At 39.2% G+C, this 18,160-nt stretch overlaps 1 protein-coding gene across 1 annotated transcript in view; it reads right to left on the bottom strand.

Annotated features, from left to right (window-relative positions):
- Positions 1-9,643: 9,643 nt before the first annotated feature.
- Positions 9,644-18,160, bottom strand: part of LOC125465515 (14-3-3 protein beta/alpha-1-like) — a 31,816-nt gene continuing 23,299 nt past the window's right edge. The window contains exons 2-5 of the mRNA XM_059654344.1: positions 14,704-14,827; positions 14,007-14,170; positions 12,420-12,515; positions 9,644-11,343 (exon numbers count right to left, since the gene is read on the bottom strand). Coding sequence (XP_059510327.1) covers positions 11,284-11,343; positions 12,420-12,515; positions 14,007-14,170; positions 14,704-14,827 — 444 coding nt within the window. The 3' untranslated portion in view covers positions 9,644-11,283. The remainder of the gene's footprint in view (positions 11,344-12,419; positions 12,516-14,006; positions 14,171-14,703; positions 14,828-18,160) is intronic.

The following is an 18,160-nucleotide window of genomic DNA, read 5'->3' as shown; positions in this document are numbered from 1 at the left end:
GGTCCGTTGGCCGCAACGCCCCCACCAAACGCACGAAACGACGTGCCCTCTGATAGGTGGCTAAGCACGTCAGTCACAGGATGCGGAACCAGCCCCGCCCTCCATGACGTCAGGGGGCGTGGGAACATCACGTGGTTGTTCAGTGACATCACGGAAGGTAGGTCCTTCCTGTCACGTGGTCCTCCACCAGCGTTCCCGGAAGTGGGTGTTAGTGTTTGCAGCCAGATTATCTCTATGACATCGATCATCATCAATCTTTCAACCAGCGAGCTTCACCTCCCCATCGTGTCCTTAAAAAATAATCCTCAGCACCCAGTTGCCTGTCACTTTTCAATGCACCGCTGTGTTCTTATGCCAGCATTTGATGAGGAGGTGCCGGCGTGGGACTGTCAAAAATTACATGACACCAGGACATAGTCAAACAGGTTTAAAGTCAAAAGCTTTGGATGCGCCGCTTCTTCGTTCAGGTGCAGTGAGAGTGGGTAAACAGACGGAGTTTATACGCAGAGAGGTCGAAGGAGAATACAATTGGTGTGAGTGGAGTGAACAAACATAAACAGGGTAGTAAGGAAGATCTTGCAGATACAGGTGGGGTCACCTGTAGCTCGACATGAAGCCGAGATCACAGTGAGGCCATCTTCATGGGTACAGAACTTAGTTATCAGTCACTGCTCGGTGATTCTGCATTGTTGTGTACCCAGAGTTTGAATGCCCTTGACCGTTGGAAGTGTTCCCCAACTGGGAGGGAACACTCCTGGACGGCGATTGTTGCGCTTTGTTCATTCATCCATTTTTTTTAGTATCTGCATGGTCTTGCCGATATACCATGCTTTGGGGCATTCATGCCTGTAGTGTATGAGATAGACGACATTAGCCAAGTCACATACATTCATGAGGTAACAAGGTGTAGAGCTGGATGAACACAGCAGGCCAAGCAGTATCGGAGGAGCAGGAAGGCTGACGTTTCGGGCCAAGACCCTTCTCCAGAAAGGAGGGAGGGGAAGGGGGCTTTGAAATAAATAGTGGGAGGGGGAGGCAAATTGAAGATGGATAGAGGAGAAGATAGGTGGAGAGGATGGAGCCAGTAAAGGTGAGTGTAGGTGGATAGCTAGGGAGGGATATTTATCTCCCTATTTATTTCAGAAACCTCTTCCCCTCCCACATTTCTGAAGAAAGATCTAGGCCCGAAACATCAGCTTTCCTGCTCCTCTGATGCTGCTTGGCCTACTGTGTTCATCCAGCCTTGCACCTTGTTACCTCAGATTCTCCAGCATCTGCAGTTCCTACTATCTCTCACTGCTCTCGCTCGCTGTCTCTCTCACACACACACACAAATCTATGGGGTGAATCATTTCATCCAAGATGTTTATCCATTTGTCAGTTCCAGTCCATCAATGTAGCATTTTATAAATACCTGTTTTTGGAATAAAACCAGCCTGATTTCAGGTTAAAACTTGGAGACAGATTCTGCACGAGGCCTCACACTTACAACTCTGTGTCTGACCTGAGATGTCACCTTCTGAATTTCTGCCTGACTGAAGTTTGGAAAGTTAGGCAGACATTGATAAAACCTTTCATTATCTTTGGGCAGCAACTTGAAACACATTCTGAAATTTGCATCTTAATCAGTTCAAACTTGCATCTCCTTTCTAACAGAGTTCTTCATTAGCCATTTTATGTTTGTTCACTCCACTCACATCAGTTGTATGATGCTTTGATTTCTCTGTCTATAAACTCCGTGTCTGTGTGCCCTATCTCACTGCTGCTGATAAAAGAGTGGCACTCCAAAACCTTGAGATTTCGAATAAACCCATTGGACTATAACCTGGTGTCATGTGATTTTTAACTTATGCCATTACTTGTGTCTCAAGCTGGCTGCAGTGTTCCAGCAAGCTGAAAGCACCTTCCACCTAGGTTCCATACAGCCTTCAGGACTCAATATCAAATTTAAAAATTTTAGATCATGAATACCTCCTTCCGTATCTATTACCTACCCCTACACCTTGAGCCTGGTCATTGTACAGGTTGCTTCCAGCACAGCCAGCCCACTTTCAATTACTCATAGTCTCCATTATCAATTATCTAAACCTCTAATGCTCTGGCTTACTATCAACAGTGTTTTATCTGTGCCACTTGTTCTCTCCAAGCTCCATCTCCACCTATCAATTCAGTCCTTTACCACCCAAGCCCCACCATCATCAATTTAAACACTATCTTTTTCTCACCATTATCAATTCGATAAGTTCAATAAACCAGCAATGCTGTTTTCCCGTCACAGATGCTGCCCAAGCTGCTGAGTTTCTCCAACAATTCTCCAATGTTATAGGAAAGCTGATGTGGTAGCAGAATGCTGAGAGAATGGATTCCCTGTCTGAAGAGATTTGAAGACTGAGAAGGCACGAGAGTGCACTTATGGAAGTCAGTTTGTGTATGCACAATTTTGAATGAAGTTGCTTTTAGGACAGATCTGGAATTTCTTCAGTCAAAAGGGGGGTGACTCTGTGGAACCTATTGCCGCGGAGGGCTCTGGTGGCCATCATTGAATGTATTCAAGGCAGAGATATTCGGTTCTTGGTTGGTAAAGGGATCAAGTACTATGGGAAGAAGGCAGGAGAATGGGGTTAAGAAATGTATCAGTCATGACCAAACGGCAGAGAGCAACCTCAGTGGACTGAATGGCCTAATTCTCTTATACCTTGTGGTCTAAGACATGCCCAACTGCAGCGGGGGAAGACCCAAGTAGGAAATTAGGACTTAAAAACAAAGACCATTTTCCTACCTTGCCTTGATTTCTTTTCTTCTTCTTTTCTCCCCTTTTCCAGTCCTTTCACACTTACGTCTACAATTCTTCAGATGCTTTACATCAGTTTCAGAATTTCCAGTTTGCAGGCTCCAACCACCTCCTCTTTACCATGGATGTGCATTCCCTTCACACATCAGGATGGTCTCAGGGTTCTCCGCTACTTCCTGGAAAAAAGGCCTGAACCAAGGGTACCTGCATGAGTCCCAGTTATATCTGTTTCCTTCTGGGGTAAATGGAACTTTCCTTGTTTCAGTCATATGGTGCAAAGTTGGGTCGAATAATTGTAGATTGGAAGACAGGAAGTTAGAATTTGATGTTTGTAAAATGTTGGTGTCTGTAAAATGCTATGGGGAAAGCAGTACATGGTCCCTTTAAAAGATGGTGTTCTTTTTCTCTCCTTAGGCATCCTTTTTGATACTCCGTGCATTTGCAGGTGCACAGAGCACCTGAATCGAAACATGTATATTAAAAGGCTATGCAGTTAGCAGGTAGAGCAGCAGCATTTTTACCAAGACAACAGGTTTTTAAATTTAGCCAAATATTTTAAACCATGCTCTTAGATATCAAAAACTAATTAAATTTAAATCTCATGGTTTTGGCAACATAGGACCAATCCTTTTGTAAGAATTTGAAAGGTCATCAAGGGTGCAAAAGATGAGGGCATTTGGAAAATCAGGGGGAAGCCAACTGTCATCTGCCAAGAGAACAGCTCTCAGCTCTAAAAGAGAGAATCAGTGGCTCTCACACATTTCTCTAAGCCTTACAGTACGCTCCATCTAAATTAGAAGTACCTACAGTGCAAGTAATTAATGTTCCTGACACAAGAATTCATCAAAGACTCAGAACATTCTGGAAGACATAACTGGTTGTAGTTTTGAGAGACTAAATTCTGATTTTTTAAAATCTTGTTTTATGTAAGTGGAACATGTATTTATTGGAACAACATTCCTTTATAATCCTGTTTTCCAGTTAGTAGTTACAAGAGGTATTCAGTTTGTAAATAGTTTAGTCAGTTTGTTCACTGTTAAGAGTTAGATAAATAACTTGTTACTTGTTGATTATAAACAGTGTGTCAGGGGTTTATTTTTATTTAACCATTCCTTCATAGCACATTGGATCTGTTTTAACAGATTATAGGGCAAGGTGCACCTCTCCCAGTATTTTGGTTTTAGTTACCAAAGACGGTCAACCTCCACTTTAAAACAGATACGTGGGTCCCTCCCCGCGACTCTTTCTCTGGTACATCAATGACATCATTGGTGCCACAACCCTCGTCCAGAATTGGTTCACTTCCAATTTCCACCCCATTCTAGACTTCACCTGGTCTATCTCTAACTCCTCCCTTCTCTTCCTCAACATCTCTGTTTCCATTTCTGGGGATAGGCTGGCCCCCAGTATCCACCACAAACCCACTGACTCCCAGTTACATTAACAATGCATCCTCACACTCTGCTTCCTTTAAAGACTCTATTCCATTGTCCCAGTTCCTCTATCTCCATAGCATCTGTTCTGATGATGCCAACTTCGACAAGGAAGTTTCTTCTTCAACAATGATTCCCCAGCATCATGGTCGAGAGGGCCCTCAGCTGGGTCTGATCCATCTCCCATACTTCAGCCTTCACTTCCTTTCAATAACAGCAATAGGATTCTCTTTGTCCTCGCCTCCCATCCCACCAAAATCCATATCCATAGGATTATTAGCCACCATTTCTGCCACCTCCAGCAGGATGCCACCACCAGACACACATTCCCCTCCACTTCCTTGTCAGCCTTCCACACAGACTGTTCCCTCCAGGACACTATAGTGCACTCCTCTCCCAACATGTTCCCTCACCCCTTTGGCTCCTTCCCCTGCAATCACAAAAGGTGTGACATGCCCATTAACTTCCTACATCCTCACCATTCAAGGGCCCAACAGCTTCCAATGTGAACCAGCAATTTACCTGCTTTTCTCTCAATTGAGTCTGCTGTATATGCTGCTCACAATGAGGCCTCCTCTGCATTGTGGAAACACAGTGCAGACTGGGTGACTGCTTTGCAGAACACCTACAATCTGTCTGCAACATTAATCTTGAGCTTCCAGTTCTCCGCCATTTCAACACACCACCAAATTCCCTGACCATCTTTGTCTCAGGTTTGCTACAGTGCTTTAGCAAATCTGGAAGAACAGCACTCCATTTTACCTTTACAAACTCTTCAGCCTTCTGGACTCAGCATCGAGTTCAACAATTTTAGGGCTTGAGCACTGTCTTTTGCGTCCTTAAGCCAACCCTCACACACCAGGCCCTTGTCTTCATGTAGGCTACTACCACACAAAACTCATTGTTAGCTACAAGTAGTCCCCATTAGCAGCTATTCATTCTCCAGGCTAACCTTTACCCAGTCCTTTGTCTGTCTGTTTTTCTATCTCACGATCCAGCTGTTTTTCTGGCAATATCTGTTTTTGTTCCTATTTCCAGCATCCATGATTCTTTTGGTTTATCATTTATAATTTTCCATCTATTACAACCTCAACATAGATGAGCCCTTTGCCCCCTTCATTCTTCCTCTACTCCACCATTGCTGAAATTTCTATAGCCAATCCCCTGGAGATGAGATGTTTTTAAAAATAAACACTGCCTTATCAATTTTCTTCTGATCATCCAAACTTCCTTTGGTTTCTTTATAGGTGTATTTCATTTTAAAGGTGTGTGTCTTTTACTACCTATTATTTGAAGGTACATTACTGTGATTTGTAACCGCCAGGAAGATAGAGATCCTTTTTGAAATGTTTTTCCCCCCCAGTGTTGAGCAACTGCACAAAGCTGATTTCCCAAAGATGATTAGAGGGAAGTCTTCTTGTGCCTGAAGTTAATTGCATAAAGCCAACCAGATCAGAATGTCTTCATCATATATGCATTGGGATTATAGCTGAAAGTGTCACATTCAAACTCATGATGTTGAGTTTGGAGCAGTTGCACTGTGATGTACACAAGCATAATCTGGTTGCCAGTGTCAGTTGGTGACCAGCCAGCATGCAACTATATATCTTACTAAGACATAAGGTGTTAGGTATTTGCATGATGTGAATGTGAGAAGGCATATTTTGAACATGTGACCTACCAAGGTATGAATCTTAAAAGACCAATGGAATTATGTTCTTCTTTCAGGCATACATTTGGGTGTTGTACAATTTTATGATTGCCGACAGATCCTCTTTTTGTGCCTCTACATTGCAAAATAATCTATTCATCATTCTCCACATGCCAAATTCTCAATTTTGTCCAGTCATCAGTATAAGGTGTCAAGCAGAGGGGAGGTAGTTCCTTTCAATAGGTGAGGTGATCTGGGAAATTGTCAGGCACATCCCAACATTCTGTAGAACAGAATCTTCTGGGAACAAGTTGCAGTCAGCAGGACCATTACTCCCAAGTGTGACAATCTCAGACAACTGGGAACCACTTGCGCAAGACTGTCCAAAGTGTAGAAGCAGCATCGGGAAAGGCATCGAGCAACTCAAGACTTGCCATTGGGAAAAAATGGAAGCCAGGTGAAAACAGCAAAAGGAACACACTGCCTCACCATTGCCCCACCCATCCCATCCTGTGACCACCACATGCTCCAAGTGTAACACAGCCTGCGGTAGCTGTTTCAGTCTATATGGGCACCACAGACTCACCCTGAGAGAGTGAAGAGAGAGTCAACCTCGTCTGTGAGGGACCACTGATGCTGAACATGAAATCCTAATTTTTTTGGTATCAGCTCAGATTTTAATGTTATTCTTTCTTTACGGAAGTAAATAAAAAGTACACTATCCCTTTATTTAGGCCCCCAATAGAAAAAAAAACACTAACTATAATTGTTAGCTTTGATGTTACTCATCTATCTGATGGAACCAATTCTCAGTTATCAAGCACAGTATGTAAACTCAATTAGACCAATCATCCTGTACAAAAAAGTAAAGATTTGAATTGTCACAGTTTATAAATTTACAGACTCTAGCTTCTTTATGTACACCATATTTGACAATAAGAACTGACGGAAAATATGTTTTTCCTGTATATAGTGTTTGCAATTGAAGTGGAATCTATTTTGAATTCCAGGTAAAGACTTTGGTTAGAATCCTTAAGCATATGGAGTTAATTTTAGATGGAAAGGACATTCAGCACTACCAAATGAAAAGATCAAGTTGTTACTATCAACAAAATTTCAAATTACCATTGCTGCATATTTCTAGAATGTAGGTGTTGATATGTTTGCAACTAACCAGTAGATGCCACTACTGTTTCTCTTCTTGATCAAGAGGCTAGCAGTCTAATTGAAAAGATCCATTGTGCAATGACAGCATTACGTTCAGTCTAAACATAAAAGACCATGTGAGTCCATGCCAGTTCTGTAGAGCAATCCACACAGTCCAATTCCCATGATCCTTTCCCATACCCTACAAGTTTATTTCCTTTAAGTGCCCATACAGTGTCCTTTGGAAATCATTGCCACTTTCTACTTCCACTTTCGTAGGCAGCAAGTGCAAGGTTATTACTTCCTGCATAAAAATTTTCTAACCTGTTTCTCTCTCCACAAATGTTGCCAACCAAGTGTGCAAGCATTTTCAATTTTTTTGTAATAAAGTCCAGATCATTATGTTCATATGTTAGGCAGTGAATGCATATAATTTTTTAAAAAGAGAACTGGGCTTTTCACAATAAAGACTCACATCCAGCTTGCACTTGGAATGGGAAGCATGAAGGGAATACCAGTGTTACTATTGTAGCATTCCTTGATAAAGTATTGTATTGCCAGGTATTAAGGCTCTTTCTTTTCTCTAATTTGGCTCAGTCTCTGAACTATACCACTTATTTGTTTTTAATGACATTTATAAGTGCTACGTAAATGCACGTTAAGGCCAGCATCTTATTTAGGCACGGGTGGTGAGCCGCTACTTTGAACTGATGCAGTGAATGTCTTTTCTTTTGTTGCAGTGGTTTAATGTTAGAATGTTGGGTAAACAATTGCAGAGGACAGTCAAGCATAAACCACATTGCGTATAATCCTCATTAAAGGAAATTAGTGAATGAAAGGGGTTTTTGGAACAGATTTATAGTCATTATCGATGTACTATCTTTTTTTTTCTCGACTTAATTGATTAACTTCAACCCCAGTTCATATGTCTTTGAATTATTGTGTCATCCCAGTAACATAATCACTACGCCACTTGTAAGCATAAATGGATAATGAGTGGAAATCAATTGTTCAGTGGAACTTAGGAAATAGGAACAGCGGCATGCCATTCATCCCCTCAAACCTGTGCTGCCATTTAAATAGATCAATGGCTGATCTGTTATGTCAATGCCATTTTCCCAGACTATCTCTATATCCCTTGATGTTAGCAGTCTCCAGAAATCCATCGGTTTTAATCTTGAATGTAGAAAACCATTGAGTCTCCATGACACACTCTGATAGACAATTCTAAAGATTCAGCACCCTCCGAGTGAAGAAATTCCTCCTCATCCCAGTCCTAAATATCCTACCACTTATTCTGGGACTGTTTTACCTAGCCCTAGAGTTTGATTGCAAAAATGAAATTTGATTGTGGAAATTTACTTCCTTATTTCAGTGTGTGCCCAGTTGAGAGAAAATCAGATTAACCGCAAGCCAAGAATGGTCTGGCACTTGTCCAGCTTCTTTGCACAGTGATGCTTTACTCATGTTATTAATGTAAAAAGGTTCTATTTGAAACTCTACTATAATTTTCACAAATTAGTCAGTGCATTAAATTTCATGAACTAATGAAGAATGGACAATAACCTTCAATTAAAAAAATCTGAAAGAGTGACTCTACCTTAATCAGACAGTCTGCAAATAAATGTGCCTACATTTGTAAGATATTATTAATAAAGGTTAGGACTGGCGATTGTGAAGATTTAATATTGCAATTGTGACTTTCTGACATGTCAATTTAAATTGTAACACCTGATGACTGTCTGTGTGAAGTTTGCACATCCTCCCCAAGTTTGGGTTTCCTCTGGGTGCTCTGGTTTCCTCCCACAGTCCAAACATGTGCAGGCTAGGTGGATTGGCCATGCTAAATTGCCTTAGTGTTCAGGGATGTGTAGATTAGGTGGGTTATAGGGCGATGAGTCTGGGTGGGATGCTCTCAGGTTCGGTGTGGACTTATTGGACCGAACGGCCTGTTTCCACACTGTAGGGATTCTATGATCTATGATTCTATTTGGGGGGAGATAGTGGGAACTGTCAATGTTGAATCTGAGATAACACGGTGTGAAGCTGGATGAACACAGCTGGCCAAGCAACATCAGAGGAGCAGGACAGTTGACGTTTCGGGTTGAGACCTTTCTTCAGAAAATGAACTTCTGAATTAATTCTGAAGAAGGGTCTCAACCCGAAACGTCAATTTTCCTGCTCCTCTGATGCTGCTTGGCCTGCTGTGTACATCCAGCTTCACACTGTGTTACCACTTATTTGGGGCAGTTTTCCACTATGCACACCAAGAACAGAATTAAGATCACTAAAACTCATTTTAGACGTATCCTTACAATCAGCAGGCAGCAGCCTTATCTTTGTTAAACTAAATGCAAGTTTAGATTTCATGGGACAGATCGGTGTTTTAACTCAGTGTTTCATATGTTTCTTTTCACCCTCACTTACTTCGTATTTTCTGTTTTTTGCAGTTATACAAAATAAAGTGCAGCCGACCTTTATAGACCAATACCAAGGTCAAAAACATGGTAGAAGCACACCATAATATTTTGTTCTGTAATCAACAGTACCATTTACTATCTGGAACTGCCTTACTGTAATTGTTAACCACTAATAAAATCAAGGATATCAAAATCAAATGAATCAATTTGTGAAGAATGTTTTATTGGCATTGCATATTACTTTCAGTTACCAGCTTCAAACTTTAAAACCAAAATAGGGTAATTCCTTCATTAAAATTTTACATACATATACATATATATGTATATATTAAAACACAGCAGTGCTGGATTAAATACTGCCAATATTTCCACGATGACAAAACTACAGTCAAATCTGACATATCCTAGGTCCCTTCAACTTATTTTAATCCAATTTAAGTCAGTTTTCACCTCAAAAATATTTCATAGTAGAAAATAACAGCACTTTATAGATTGAACTGAATCAATAACTAATAAAACAAATTACATTTTAAAATAAAGGGCACAGAGCATCTAACACTGCATGAGCCAATAAGAAATATACCAAACTACTATAAGCTATAGGAAATGGTTCCGTTAACATTTTGCATTTTTACCAAAACACCACAGATTGAGAGTCAGGTATTCTGTACCAACAGTAATTTCTCCCTTTTACTAACCTAGCTGAAACTGCATTTCTTTCTTGCATTACATTTTCCAATCTAGTCTATCTTCCAACTGGTCAGGTTTTCTGAAGAAAAAAAAACTGGAGTACAAGGCTGACTGATTTGGTAGAGATGGAAATTGGGTCACAAATCTTACAGTTTGACTGGTTTAAGAATGGGCATAGAAATCAATTCAGCAGAGTTAGGAAAGATCACTAAGCTACATACTTAGGATTATAATGTCCCGTTATTACCAGAAAGCAGAGGAGTGGATTTATTTATAATTCTGATGTCATTGAGACTTTCTTTTAACGCACAGCTTTTAAACAAAATTTCCTGTTCTTCCACTCCCATCCCAACCAACCCAACCCAACAAAAAACAAGACAAGTAGCTGCCATGCAACTTCCTGTTAGTAGGAATGAAAAGCAGTACAAAATTGACTATAATGGGATTTCAGCAAGGCATCTGAGCAATAGACGAAACTCATTATGCAATGGGTTCAGAACATCTGACTGCTCTGAGACTTGAATCTTGATCAGCCAGCTCAGAACACAATGTAAATTGCTAGATTGCCAAGCAGCTCCGAAAACCTTGTTTTAATAAATATTGATCCACTTTCAGGACCATGACACTAAAGCTGAATACACAACTTTCGAATAACAATGTGCTTATATCTGGCATACACTCTCTGGTGTGTACCAAAGTATGCACATTCCAAACCTAAAATCTCAAGCAATTGTCTTTAAGAATCAATGGCCATATTTAAAGTGCTCCTCAAACACTTTCTATTCTGTGTTTTGCATTTTAGTAATTTTCCAGTCTCCATTCATTAAAAATAGCTGCGCTTGGCAATCAAATTTCCTTTGCAAACCAAAAAGGACCTACATCAACTTATTCACAAATACGCCGCAAATTTAATCTCTGCTGTTTGTGTAGCAGGTGCCCAACTGCACACTACAAAGTCAGAACAATTAGCAAAAGAAAGCTAAGGAATGGCATTTGTTCCAAGCTGCAGATTTTCATAGGCTAAATTGTGGCATTCACATGTGCATCTATTCAGTATTGGTGATTGAGAAATTCCTTTCTTGGAATTGTCAGTAGAACACTAAAGAATGAAGACATGTAAAAGAGGATTGGACAGCAGCTCCTTCCGTGCATTTAGTTCTCTCCCCCCTCTCCACCATCAGCATCATCTGCCGCATTATCCGAGGTCCATAACTGTAAGAAAAGCAACAATTTTCTAAGCCAATGTTTAAAAAAAATACTTTTGACAATGTAGTATGTAGAGTTGTATACTAGAATTAGTGATTAATACTGTGAATACCAAATATCATTTTTAACTGTCAGGAGACACATTTCTAAAGTAACAGAAGCAATATACACATTGCAATGTCAAACTTTCTATTGGTTCAACATTTGGGGCCTCCACAGACTTAACTATTTGTTATGGATATTTTGCTATGTTCTGACATCCAATAATGTTTACATATTTAAAATTGAATAGCTATAATGGCATATTCTATCTCAATACTTAAACGAAGAATAATTTTTAATGTTACAATTTGCTTTAATAGAGTATCATTGACAGAATAAATGATCAATGGTGATTCACAGAGAAAAATGGAGCAACAGGATTAGAGGTGGTGATTGAATGTATGACCAGTAAGATGGGTATGGAAAAATCTTTTAAACCACAAGGAAGGAGATAAGCATCAGCTTTGGGTCAAACAGAAGGGCAAGTCTGCAACAGTCCAGACCAATGTAAGCAAACTGGCATGATGTAAATGGAGTGAATCTCAACAGTGAAGAGTTTTTGATGAAGGCTATAAACCTATCTTTGGTTTTTCTAACATCTTCATTAAAGGGAATTCTCCATGCTGCACTGTTGCAAATGCCAGTGAGAAATTATCTGTACATTATATGCAAGTTCAGCAAAAAGACAAAACATTTTTCAAATGCTTGTTTATCCCTAAACTGCATTAGATTTCTGAGCAAGAAGTTGCAAGGATTTAATAGTAACATTCGTCGAGAAGCTGGCCAATGTTGCAAATTTCTGTTAAGTTAGATAAGTTTGGATAACATGCATTTTCTCTTCCCGACGGTGATTTGAAAGTATAAACATTTTAATAGTATTCTTAACCATAACACTCTTATTTACATTATCATATTGAAAAATAGAAGCTTCTATTAACTGTCTTTAAAATCAAGCCATTAGATTTCGTATGCCTTAATCTTCTCATTAAGCTCAATAACCATCTATTGAAATATTGCTAGTGTTGTATAATTTTACTGACCGTCAGGTTATCTCTGAGTAGTTGCATAATGAGTGTACTATCTTTGTAGGAATCTTCATTCAGTGAATCCAGCTCTGCAATAGCTTCATCGAATGCCTGAAGACAGCAAAGGACAAAAAATATTTTTATACCATAAATCAGTTGCAAAAATGGAGGTTAAGAAAAGAAATTGCAACTTAACGGAATAAGCAATTTTGGAGTGAAACACCATGATTGAGATGCACACAAAACATAAGTCATGTAAAGCACTGGAATTCTGTTCTGTAATTAATAACCTCAGGGTGAAAGTTACTGGATTTTAAAGAACATAGCAACATGTAGCCAGAACACAAAATAAACTGAGATCCCACAGTGCATCCTTGCTTATGTTATCCACAACTTCTGAATTAATTCTTAAGAACACAAAAAAATTTTCCAATTGATCTAAATTGTTTGTAGGACCTTGCTGGTTACAGTTAACTGTTGCTACAATGACTACAAATTTAAAAGTAATTCGCTGAATGTGAAACAAGCTCTTTCTTAAATTATTACACTCTTGTGGCTATCTTTCCCATTGATCTTAAATGCGATAATCATAGAATCTGGCCAATTTTTATAGCTACCTTTATTAATATTTGATTTCCTGTTCGTCAGATACTTATCCAGTTCAATTTTATTTAAAGACCCAAAACTCAATTAGGAAATAAATACTTACACATTTGCTTTAACTTGTAACTTTGCACTTACCGTCTACAATTCTTTGTCATATGGTCAACTTACCCCATTATTCCACATAGCTAAATAAACCATGTTAGAATCAGGCAAAACCGTGAAGTAAACAGAAACACATTGTATTAACATCTGTTTTGTTTTTATTATGAACAGTGCTGGTTAAATATATAAATTTCAAATATATAATTGGAGGAAATTGTAGGGGTAGGGCACAGCAGGACTACTGGGGAATTTAAGACATCACCAAAGGTTCTAAACCCAAAGCTTTAGGAGTTGGGAGCTAACAGGCAATGAGCAAGCAGGATAGAGGTAGTGCAATTTGGTAGGGTGGAGTTTATGGCAAGTAGAGGACAGTGTATCAGGAAAGAACACATATTTGTCAACAATGGAGACAATGATGATATTCTGAGCATTTCAGTAATGGAGTTAAAGTAAGTGCAGCGCTAGGCAATTTTTCAGGAATGGAAATAAGCAGTTAGAAGTTTGTTTGAGTTTAAAACTAAGCTTAAGAGTCAAACAAATCTGACATTTCGTACTGGTCTTTGAAAAATATCTTAACATCTCAGTTACTTCTCATGCCTTTTTAAAATGGAAGAGAAGAAAACTAAGGATGAGTGACTAAGTCTTCTACAAAATTTGTACAGTTTTCATGTAACAATTTATCCAGGCATAGTACATTCAAAGAATAAGATCACAGAATTGTTACGGTGCAAAGGACCATGCATTGGCTTATTACCTAGTGACAATCTTCTGCCCTTTCCTATATTCACACACACTACTTCTATCCAAATAATCATTCCATTGCACTCTCAATACCTATTGAATGATAACAAGGAAAAATATTTAAGAAAGGTAGTCCTTGATATTTTTGCTTACCGCCTTGGCCAGTGCGCAGGCTTGCTCTGGAGAGTTGAGAATTTCATAGTAGAATACTGAAAAGTTCAGGGCAAGACCTAATCGGATAGGTTGTGTTGGCTGCATGTCTGTCTTACTGATATCAAATGCTTCTTGATATGATGTCTGGGAATTCTCAACAGTTTCTGTGGCGAGAGAGAATATAAGGCTGAAAACAGCATTCATTTGAGCAGCATCCTCACTTATGTAATCACTTTGGGTTTTTTTTTGTTATCCAAAGTATTCTCTTGCCCACAAGTCATTTTAGTCTCTCTATCACTATCTCTTTCCCTCCCTCCCTTGTTCTCCTCTCCACAACCCCCAATTCATATCCCAACTGCTTCCATCCCATTGCAGCGTACATCCTCACAACCCACTCCTCTAAGTCTATCAAAGTTTTCTATCTATTAGACACATAATCACAAGTCAAATTGATTGGATGGTGTAACCTCATACATAACCAGCAGAGGCCAAGACATCAGAAGGTTTTGGCATCATTCTTTAATTTTCCATCATCTTCAAATGATACAAAGGCCAGATTAGTAGTTCAGCATTTAAAGAATTCATATATAAACTTTTTGACCATTCTGCACCACTATATTGGTGAGTTAACATGCAGTATCACAAATACCTTCTGTATATTGTTTGCAGAAAAATATACCAGCAACAAAAAACTTACGTTTTTTGCTTTCAGCTGCAGCTACTTCTGCAAGATATCGATAATAATCTCCTTTCATCTTAAGGTAGAAAACTTTGCTCTCTGAATTGGTCGAAGTTGGTATTAGATATTTATCCAGCAAATACTGCAAGAAACAAAATTATTTGAGTTATGTCAGACTCTAAAGTACCTAAAATCACTTACAGAAACTATAGGTGAATCACTAAAAATCAAAACAAAAAATTATATTTAGACCAATTAGAAATTTTATGAAACTTTGGAAGAATACTTTGCAATTTGTTAATGCAGAATTTGTATATATGAACATAGAACATTACAGCACAGTACAGGCCCTTCGGCCCTCGATGTTGTGCCGACCTGTCGTACCGATCTCAAGCCCATCTAACCTACACTATTCCATGTACGTCCACATGCTTATCCAAAATATGCTTTGTAGCTTATTCTAAGAATGTGAGCACGCTGATTGGACCAACATTTATTGCCCACCAAAACATTCAATTTTATTGCAAAAGTACAATATTCGAGTTACTCTGTAAATTACGATGGATTAATTTTAATATCAAGTATTGCAGTCAAAAGCACACCTGGTGATTAAAAAGTAGGCATAACAAATTTTAACCAAGCTCACACGGGAAAACAAAAGACTTAATAACTGTCAATCAAGCCCTAAAACTAAAGCGCCAGATATATGCCTGGGGAGAAAGAAATCAACATTTAATAGTATACTGAAAAGATAACCTGGAAACTGTATAAAATGTTCCGTCAACATGCTAACATTAATGAATACCAATATGGTTAAGAACAAATAAAGGGGAGAATATCTACAGGTGTTTTGATAAAACAGACTTGAGAATTGCTGGAAAATAAACATTTTGTTCAAACTTTGTGTCTTGTACTCATCAGAATAATTCACAAGGACTACCAAAGTAAAAAGAAAACATAATTTATACTAGAACAGCAGAGTGTTGATTGATTGGCAAGTGGACTGTGACTGGTGTTGCCATGAAGAAATGTACTAGATAATGATGACTGAGTTAACTGCCTAGCTTTTTAAAAATTTAAACAAGGCTCTGATTGGTTCATTTCGCAGAGAAATGCCTTGACTAAACATTACTTTCCCTTTGCTTTGGTATTTCTTGTGAACCATCCTGGTAGGTGCAAGAGGAAAAGCTCCAACAATACGTACCTGTCTTTTTCAGTAAAAATATCTAGCTCAAGGCATTTAAAAGTAACTTACAACATGGGTTGATTTAGCTCAGTTGGCTGCATAGCAGTTCATGATGCAGACTGACACCTTCAGTGCAAGTTCAATTCCCACACCAGCTGAGATTACCATGAAGCATTCTCTTTTCAACCTCTCCTCTCACTGAAAGCATAATGACTTTCAGATTAAACAGTCATTGATCGTCAGTCTCTCTAATGAGAGAGCAGCCCTATGGTCTAGTAAGAACCATGTGTCTTCCCATCATGTGATTGCAAACTCCTCCCCCCCCAACAGTTTCTCTTGCTTAGCTTTCCAGAGCGATCTGCAAGCGACAAATGCAAACCCACCACTAACATTGCACTCTTTTTTATATAATTATTTCCTACAACATGTCTCCCAAACATGCAGCATTTTTTCTTATAAAGAAAACAGATGACCTCACAAGATAAATATTTATAGTTATTTTAATGAGGTATGATGTTAAATTTCTTAATGCAAACTGTCTGCTGTCCTGGTCTTTCTGGATGATAGTCACAGTGTGTTTGGAAGGAGACTTGGTCAACAGTGTGTTGGTGATGGAGGGGAATGCCTATTTGAGGATGTGGTGCCAAATCAGCCAGCTGCTCTGTCTTGGATGGTCTCAAACTTTGAGTGTTATTGGAGCTGCACTCATCCAAGCAAGTATAGAAAAATCCATCAAAGTCCTGACTCATGCCTAGTGGATGGTGGACAGGCTTTGTGGAATTAGGACCTAAGTTAGCCAGTGCAAGACTCCCAGACTCTGATCTGCTCTTGTAATCACATTATTTATATTTATAAATATTCCAGTTTCTGGTCAACGATAACCACCCAGATTGAACACAATCATCTACAAATAATCTCACCGATACATTGTATAGTTACAGCAAGGTTTAATTACTTTTAACACCCCATCCACCTTGCAATAAAGACCAATACTTGGCAATATAGTATCATACAGCATGGAAACCGACCCTTCAGTCCAACTAGTCCATGCTGACCAAAATCCCAAAGTAAACTAGTCCCACCTACCCACTCCTTGGCCCACATCCCTACAAACCTTATAAAAACCGAAAGAACTGCAGATACTGTAAATCAGGAACAAAAACAGAAGTTGCTGGGAAAGCTCAGCAGGTCTGGTCGCATCTGTCAAGAAAAAATCAGAATTAACGTTTCGGACCCGGTGACCCTTCCTCAGGACTGAGGACTCTTCCTTACAAACTTTGCCTGTTCATGTACTTACCTAAATATCTACTAAATATTGTAACTGCATCCATCACTTCCTCTGGAAGTTCATTCCACATACAAACCACTCTGTGTAAAAAATGTTGCCCCTCATATCATTTTTAAACCTTTTCCTCTAATCTTAAAAAATCCCCTAGTACTGAAATCCCCCACCCTAGGGAAAGACACCTACCATTCACCCTATCTATGACCCTCTATCAGATCACCCTTCAACCTCCTATGCTCCAGTGAAAAATGTCCCAGCCTATCCAGTCTTTCCTTATAATTCAAACCCTCCATTCCTGGTAACATCCTGGTAAACCTTTCCTGAACCCTCTCCAGCCAACAATATCTTTCCTATAACAGACTGACCAGAATTGTACACAGTACACCAGAAGAGCCCTCACGAACATCCTATACAACCTCATCATGATATCCCAGCTCCTATGCTCAAAGGTCTGGGCAATAAAGGCAAGTATGCTAAGCACCTTTTTAGTCACTCTGACTACTTGTGACGTAAATTTCAAAGAACCCCTAGGTCCTAATCTAAATAGCCATGATGGAAGAGATGCATTATTTGAAATATCATAATGTGTTTGGTATTGGTATCAAAACAGAAAATGGGAATTTCTCTGATTGTGGATATTTTGTGAATCTCTCTGATTTTGGTGATATAGGAATCGTTGTGATATTGGTCATAAAGTCATAGAGCTGTACAGCATGCCTAAATAAATTGATACCCATTTGTAAGCATTTGGCCCATATCCCTCGAAACCCTTCCTATTCATATATCCGTCCAGATGCCTTTTATATGTTGTAATTGTATCAACCTCCAACACATTCTCTGGCAGCTCATTTCATACATGCACCACACAAAATGTTGCCCCTTAAGTCCCTTTTAAATGTTTCCCCTCTCACCTTAAACCTATGGCCTCCAGTTGTGGACTCCCCCACCCTGGGGAAGAGACCTGGGCTATTCAGCCTATCCATGCCCCATATGATTTTATAAAC

This window comes from Stegostoma tigrinum, chromosome 24, assembly GCF_030684315.1.
Source record: "Stegostoma tigrinum isolate sSteTig4 chromosome 24, sSteTig4.hap1, whole genome shotgun sequence".
NCBI classification, from domain to species: domain Eukaryota; kingdom Metazoa; phylum Chordata; class Chondrichthyes; order Orectolobiformes; family Stegostomatidae; genus Stegostoma; species Stegostoma tigrinum.
The sequence above is the reverse complement of the archived record's forward strand: the minus strand, read 5'-3'. Positions and strand labels throughout refer to the sequence as shown.